Genomic DNA, 7,273 nt, shown 5'->3' with positions numbered 1-7,273 from the left:
ATTACGTTATTACATGAAAGTGGTTAAAAGCTTGATTTATAATTTATATTTTTTTTTTGCTATATGTTATTAAAAGGCCACCAAACTTTTCAGGTGGTTAAAAAATTTATTTTTCAAATAAAATGTTGTTGGTGCTGAGCTTCGGTGACCTGCTGCTGGAGGTAGAGGTTCTGGTGACTTTGCCACCGGTGGTGGTCTAACAGCTGACGACAGCGAGATTTCTTTTTTTTTAATTACTTAAAAGGTAATTTCATCATTTTGCTATTTATTCTACAATCCTTTAGTCCTTATTTGATATTATAAATTTCACACAAAATTCTTAAGTGTTATTTTCTTAAAAAGAAAGTGAGAACTATCTATGAAAAGTGAGAAACAGAGAAAGAATAAAACAGACAAGATTTTTAAAATTTTTTTAAACTAGAGTGGTGAACTTAAGATAAACAAAACTGTAATTTTCATAAATTTTGATTTGGTGTTTTTTTTTTTCATATTTTGAGATAAAGGAGAAATTTATGTAATTTCAATAGAATTGAAAACCATTTGAGGCCAATAAAAATGGTCTATGCAGGTCTATCTAACCCCTAAAAAATTATATGATTTGATATTTATTTTACCACATGTTTTTGTGTAAATTTTTAAAATTAAAAAAATGTTTTATTTTAATGAAATTTACAAATATTTTCATTGTTTTAAAAAATAAAAATATATAGAATTTTCATACAAACTTAAAACAAAATCTATGTAATTAGCTTGAGTAAAAACATTTGAGGTGCACTGAAAATGAAAAGGGCCATGTTTAAGTAAAACTCCATCATATTGTTAGGGCTGGCAAAAAAAAAAAAATCGGAAGCAAAAAAAAAAAATCAAAATGACAAGATAAATAATTCTTAATAAAAAAAATAAAATAGAAAAAGCGAATTGACATGCAAGCTTCCACTTATCTTTAGTGGGTCAAGCAGTTGCACTATGGATGGACAGCATAAGTGCAGGGGGTTGAGTTGACTACACTACTTGAGAGGGCAGAGTCCACTTATCTCCTTTCTCTACTTAACTACTAGCGGAGGTTTGGGCTTCTTCAACACAAGAAACAACATCTTCCTGCTTCGTATGTACTTCTCATCCATATTTAATTTCTTTTGTTTTTCTTCAGTTTCAGATTAACCTTTCCTTCGTTTATGAATTAGGAATCCTCCCTTTGCTTCCTCGAACAATAATATATAACTATATACTATATGATTATTGCCTTAGATTTCTGTTTTTTTGGGGTCTGTTGATTTAGATTTTTTTTATATGATTATCAGGTTAGATCATATTCAAATATTGTTGGGTCTATTTGTTGATTTAAATATTCGAAATTAGTTTAGTTGGAAAAAAAATCAGATTTAACCTCTTTGGATCTTACTTTTTAACTATTGTCTTAGAATAAATAATGATTTAAATTAAAAATAAAAAAATTAAAGTATAAATGATTTATTTCAAATCCAGGCTTAAGGAATAATTTTTTAGGGGAATGAAAAAATTATATTATTCAGTAGAGCAATATAGTTAAAAGTAACATAACTTTTTTGTCTTCCATAAAAACAAACATTTAGATCAAAATAAGTTATCCTATGCAGTAAGGGATTTGACTAAAATATTAGGTTGGTTCTTCATAGATATTGCATGGGAGTTCTAATGAAGTTATTGGCAGGAAAACACAACAAATCATATTGGGAGTCTGATGGAGGGTGGTTTGTCATCCTACACCGAGTCACTTGGCTTTCCCCCATTGTTCAGAAAGCAGAGGATTTTGAAGTTAGACAGAATAAGAGATTTTGTCAGCTTGTGGCTGAGTTACCCTATGAGATCAGTGCATGATAGCAAACTTCAGACTTGGATTCATCGACTTTCAAATGCTAATGGTTCAGTAGAAGAAAAGTATAGTCTAATCCGGGAGGACCCGCTTCATTATTTGGAAGGACTTGCACCAATCGAAATGATGATGGATAATGAGATAGAAGCTGGAACGATACCAGATGCTATGCTCAGTTTAGCCATTGATCTTGCTGTTGATCAACTAGTTCAAACCTTACTTTCTGGGGATGAACATGTACGCAACATTCACCATGTCATGATCTCTACCAGAAATAATGCTGAACAAAGAGAAATATTCCAAAAAATGAAAGCAGTTTTCAATGATATGGAGAATATGCATCGTTTTAATGAAATCTTTCACAGAGTCTTGTGGGTTGATGCGTCGATGTATCCAAGCCAAGTTAAAGTAGAGGTACTCGTTGAACAACAAATTCGTCTGCAGCTTCAGCTTCAGAAGTTTAGTCTGGGTAATCTCCAAAAGATGATCAACAAGAAATGTTTAGTGCTTCTGTTGGATCATGCTGAGAAAACTTTAGATCTGAGGAAAGTGAACTTGCCTGCATGTTTAAATGAGGCAGTGACGGTGTTCGTTACCATTAAAACTCAAAAGCAAGCAAATGATGAAAAGACAATGGCAATGAATTTAACAATCAATACAGAAGATCATTTGTTGCCATGGAAAGTATTTGTCAGAATGTAGACAATATAATTGTTTTTAGATCTAGTGCCATCCAAAAAATTGCTGTGCGTATAGTTCAAGAATGTGGTGGCCATCTTTTGGCTATTGTCCTTGTGGCAAAGTCATTGAAGATGTGACAAATGTCAAACTCTGGGAGCTTGCACTATACAAATTGCGCTGCCTTGAACCATTTTACAATTTGAATATGTTTCAGGGTGTAAGCAAAGTTATGGTTACTGCATTCATAAATTTCATCTGGAATGATGTGAATCGAACACTAAAAAATTGCCTCATGAGCTGCTTATTCATTCCTGATATCAGAACCGGGAAGTTTCCAAATGAATTGTTGGATCATTGGATTTCTTATCGGTTGGCGGATGGCTGCAAAGCTATGGATAACTTGAGAGAGCTTGTAGATCGCTCTATCTTACTTCAATCAAATGATAAGCATGTTCAGTTACCGGAAGACAGTTATGCTATTTTGCATGCATTGAACAACCTAACCCCTATGTTTGTGAAAAAATGTGGGTTAGGGTTGACTGAGCCACCAAAGGATGAGCTCTGGCATAATGTTGTACACATGGAACTTGCAAACAATAAACTATTTGAGCTACCTTCGTCTCCAAGCAGCCCTGAACTCAAAGTTTTAATGTTGCAGGAAAATGCTGATTTAACGAGAGTCCCAGATATGTTTTTTCTTTAAAATGCCCTTCTTTGGATCTTGGACTTATCTTACACTAATGTAAGAGAACTACCAGACTCTCTTTTTGAGTTGGAGCAGCTCAGAGAACTATATTTGAAAGGTTGTGAATGCTTCATGAAATTATCATCAAAGATTGGAAATTGAAGAAACTTGAGAAGCTTGATCTTGATGGAACTCAAATCATACATCTGCCAAAAGAGATACAAAAGTTGATCAATCTCCAAAGCTTGTTCCTCTGTTTCTATGAATATCGTGGCAAGAAAAGCAAGCAATATACATGCTCAACAATCATTCCGTCCAAGGTAATCTCAAAACTCAAGGGTTTAAAACCATTTAAGTATTGATGTGAACCCTGACGATGAGCGATGGTACGAAAATGTACAAGACATTCTTCCAGAGATATTGGGACTAAAGCATTTGTTGACCCTGAGATTATATATCCCACATTTGGAACTTTTGAAGTTCGTGCCAGACCATATATTTGAGGTTGATTTTAGATTTATTGTTGGTAGGCACATGCAAAGGATCATATCATGCACACCATCCACGTGTGAAGCAAAATTTAAGCGAAGTGGTTGTAGCTTGAAGTTTGTAAATGGTGATGATACACCCAATGGAATTAAGAAGCTTGTTAGACACAGTAAGGCCTTATTCCTGGAGCGACATAAGACGATCAGGAATCTCTCTGAATTTAAACTGATGAATTTAGAGCAGCTGCGTATTTGTATGTTGGCAGAATGTAGAGAAATGCAAACCATTGTTGATGGAAGACAATCAGATAGTGCTAATGATGTTTTCTCACATTTGTTGTACTTATATATATCGCACATGAAGAGTTTAAGAAGCATATGGGAAGGGCCAATGCCACCTCACTGCTTTTTGGGTATGCTGAAGTCTTTAGTACTGCAAAATTGCCCCGAGTTAACAACTGTCTTTACCCTGGATTTTTTAGGCAATCTTTCACTATTAAAGGAGCTGATTGTTAAGGATTGTTCTAAAGTAAAAACCTTGATAAGTGACAGATCATTCAAACATAAAGGAGAGATTTTCCTCCCAAAATTGAGAAAGATAATGCTTCTACATCTTCCCGAGTTGATCAACATTTCCAATGAATGTCAAATAGGTTCAAGCTTGAAAAGTATAGCAATTTATAATTGCCCGAAGCTCCAAAGCCTTTCTAAGATGGAACTGTCAAGCCAAAATCTAACGGTCATTATGGGAGAAACCAGATGGTGGGATGCAGTCCAATGGAGCAAAGAAGAATGGGGAACAGCCTGTCGGCCATCTATGTTTGATTGCATCTTTTCCTCAATTGATAATCATGTAGAAATAATGACTCAATTTGGGATAGATGAAGATGATATTGACGATGATCCAGGTAATTTACATGCATATTAATTTAATTTTTCCCAGAGTGGAACTGAATGTCATAACTTATTTTCCTTTCATCAATAAGCTGACATTATACCTATAGTATTCCAATTTCCCTTGATTCCTTCACCTATTTAAAATCTATCACAGCAGATATGACGCCATTACAGACTCTATTTGATTACCCAAAGCAAAACACTGAAAGAATCAGCAGGTATATATGTGCATAACTGAATTTTAGGCAATTCTATTTAGAAGCTTATACAAAAGTGTGGTGTATTTTTCTAACATGAATTCTTGTATCACAGAATGATCTTTTCAGCGTCAAAGAAATATCTAAAGGTGAAGATACTTTAGACGACAGGTACAAGTGGAGGGAATATGGCCAGAAAACAGAGGACAGACTAAATCCAAGGTAGCACCACTTTAATTACCCAATAAAAAAGCAGAAAAGAGATAAACTTAATTATTGCAATTGGCATGCATCATTTGGCTCATACTGTGGGGTGTCAATGTGCAGGAGCTATTTCAAATGTGTTGAAGGAGGTTGCTTTGCTAAAAAGCGAGTGCAGAGATCTGAAGAAGACCCACCATTGTCGAAATCACATACAAGGGATGTCACACTTGCACAGAGGCCTCCAGTGTAACAGATTCATCCATGAATAATCAGGTTTACTTAACCACTCAATGTGGGGTAGATGATGATGATATTGACAATGATCTAGGTAATTCTGTAGCTATCATGATCTTGAATTTCTATTTTTAAATTAGGTTGTTGTTTTCAATGTGAGCTAGTGCAGCTTTCTTCAGCTTTTTCAATTTTAACTCTGAGCGCTTATAGTATTTGGTCGTGTTTTAGAAGGCATTAGCAGTAGTAAGGAGAGGAAGGGCGTTAAACAAAGAATTCGATTCAGAACAAAGTCAGAGGTAGAAATGTCGGACGATGGGTACAGGTGGAGAAAGTATGGCAAGAAGACCGTGAAGAACAGCCCCTACCCCAGGTAGGTTGATATGCGCGCGCCATGATGCTATTTATTTATTAACTATTTGTGACTGATGTAGTCATACAAATGCTTAATGATCTGGCCTTGAGAGTTTTCAACATGGGGGTTTTGTTGTACATGCGCTGTTACCACATGTACTCGTCGTACATATATGTGAGAGCCCTTCTTTTTGCTAGAAATGATAAGAATGGAATGGAATTGGGTGATAGAAAATAAAATGAACTAAGATGATCATAGATATATTTATGTAAGATAGGGGCAATAAAGTAATAGATATGTGTGAATAAGGATTGACATGTATAATGTCATAAATTTTGCTAGATTTCTAATTTTTAAAGAATGATGATTACAATAAAAGAAATGATTCTCATGGTTATGGCCAACCAAAATATTGGAGTAAAATCATAAAAATTTGAATGTATAGGGAATTTGGAATATATGATAGTTACTGTGAGAGAGACAATTCCTAGAAATTTTGAAGAGTTGAAGGAAATGGCACCTAAAGCTATCAAAGAAAGCTGTAATAGGATTAATAACAAGAAACATGGAGATGATGATCATTGGTTGGAAAGATGAATGCTTCACGAAGTTTTAATTCCTTGTCGCTTTGTTTTTGTAATGTGCATAAACGGAAACTGCTAGCCTGCCTGGAACATGCTTATGCTTATAGAATGTGCTAGCAGGAACTACTACAAGTGTTCGGTGAATGGATGCCTAGTGAGAAAGAGAGTTGAGAGAGATAGGGATGATTCAAGTTATGTTATAACAACCTATGAAGGCATCCACAACCACCCAAGTTATTGTCACACGGGCACCCAGGCCTCCAGCGTAACGGAGTCCTCCAAGAACAATTAGTTTGACTTGATGACTCAATTCGGAGTAGATGATGATATTGACGATGATCAAGGTAGTACTGTATCTTTTTTTTTTTAATTTTATTTGAGGTTTTGATTTCAGTGTGAATGTCCTAAACCCTTTATTCCCTGCCGTGTTAAAATCATCATAGCAGTGAAGACAGGAGATGAGTCGTTACAGCCTTTAGGTGTGAGGACCTTGAAGGACCCAAAGCAAAATGCCAACGGAGAGAAGTATATATACATAAATGCATTGCATGTAGCTCTATTTATTTATAAATCATGCAAAAAAATTTGGTGGATTTTCTAACCTGAATTCCCGTGTCATAGAATGACTGTTTCAATGATAACATTCTCACCTGGAAATCAAAGATTCCTCTGGCAGATGTAATAAAATGGAGGAAAGATGGCCAGAAAGAAATTCTATGATCCAATTATCCAAGGTAGCACCGCCTTTAATTACCAAAAAAAAAAAAAAAAGCTTATTACTTCAATATAGCATCATATGCATCATTGCTAATGATGTGTTGTCAATGTGCAGAAGCTATTACAGATGTACTCATGGTACTCATTTTGGTTGCCCTGCTAAAAAGCAAGTGCAAAGAATGATGAAGACCCTACAGAAGTCCCAGCCTCCAATCCAACAGATTATACTCTCAGTTTTAGGGGCAGCACAGCGTCCAATACAGATCTTGAGTCATTTTCTTCTATGGACAATTCTGCTTCAACCCCATTTTATGAAGATTTTGTTGTTGAAGAACCATATGACTCCGATGCGAGACACAGCCACTACGAGTTCCTTATAGTC

At 35.2% G+C, this 7,273-nt stretch overlaps 2 protein-coding genes across 5 annotated transcripts; both read left to right on the top strand.

The window, feature by feature from the left end:
* The first annotated feature begins 978 nt into the window (after window positions 1-978).
* On the top strand, window positions 979-3,212 carry LOC129286637 (uncharacterized). Of its 2 annotated transcripts, none has more exons than XM_054922603.1 (2): window positions 979-1,105; window positions 1,691-3,212. In XM_054922603.1, the coding sequence occupies exon 2, from the start codon at window positions 1,721-1,723 to the stop codon at window positions 2,552-2,554; it is 834 nt and encodes a 277-aa protein (XP_054778578.1). In that variant the 5' UTR covers window positions 979-1,105; window positions 1,691-1,720; the 3' UTR covers window positions 2,555-3,212. The 2 variants fall into 2 exon arrangements, with proteins under 2 accessions (XP_054778578.1, XP_054778579.1); XM_054922604.1 differs by having other exon boundaries at window positions 986-1,105; window positions 1,656-3,212.
* A 75-nt stretch (window positions 3,213-3,287) lies between these two features.
* Window positions 3,288-7,236, top strand: LOC129286635 (uncharacterized). Of its 3 annotated transcripts, none has more exons than XM_054922602.1 (9): window positions 3,288-4,614; window positions 4,758-4,821; window positions 4,916-5,022; window positions 5,128-5,332; window positions 5,470-5,608; window positions 6,295-6,518; window positions 6,621-6,699; window positions 6,796-6,908; window positions 7,007-7,236. In XM_054922602.1, the coding sequence occupies exons 1-3, from the start codon at window positions 3,753-3,755 to the stop codon at window positions 4,962-4,964; spliced, it is 975 nt and encodes a 324-aa protein (XP_054778577.1). In that variant the 5' UTR covers window positions 3,288-3,752; the 3' UTR covers window positions 4,965-5,022; window positions 5,128-5,332; window positions 5,470-5,608; window positions 6,295-6,518; window positions 6,621-6,699; window positions 6,796-6,908; window positions 7,007-7,236. The 3 variants fall into 3 exon arrangements, with proteins under 3 accessions (XP_054778577.1, XP_054778575.1, XP_054778576.1); XM_054922600.1 differs by having other exon boundaries at window positions 5,467-5,608; XM_054922601.1 differs by having other exon boundaries at window positions 5,467-5,608; window positions 6,618-6,699.
* The last annotated feature ends 37 nt before the right edge of the window (window positions 7,237-7,273 follow it).

The sequence above is a fragment of the Prosopis cineraria genome, unplaced genomic scaffold (genome assembly GCF_029017545.1).
Source record: "Prosopis cineraria cultivar Desert tree isolate PC_DT_omini unplaced genomic scaffold, ASM2901754v1 PC11, whole genome shotgun sequence".
In the NCBI taxonomy this organism is placed as follows: Eukaryota; Viridiplantae; Streptophyta; class Magnoliopsida; order Fabales; family Fabaceae; genus Prosopis; species Prosopis cineraria.
This window is presented reverse-complemented; position numbering and strand designations above follow the sequence as displayed.

Bases quoted from the DNA above. Each gene is read 5' to 3' on its own strand.
- LOC129286637 (XM_054922603.1), top strand. From the start codon at position 1,721: ATGGAGGGTGGTTTGTCATCCTACACCGAGTCACTTGGCTTTCCCCCA.
- LOC129286635 (XM_054922602.1), top strand. From the start codon at position 3,753: ATGCAAAGGATCATATCATGCACACCATCCACGTGTGAAGCAAAATTT. The intron at 4,615-4,757 runs GTAATTTACATG...AATCTATCACAG, and splicing joins TGATATTGACGATGATCCAG to CAGATATGACGCCATTACAG. The intron at 4,822-4,915 runs GTATATATGTGC...CTTGTATCACAG, and splicing joins AACACTGAAAGAATCAGCAG to AATGATCTTTTCAGCGTCAA.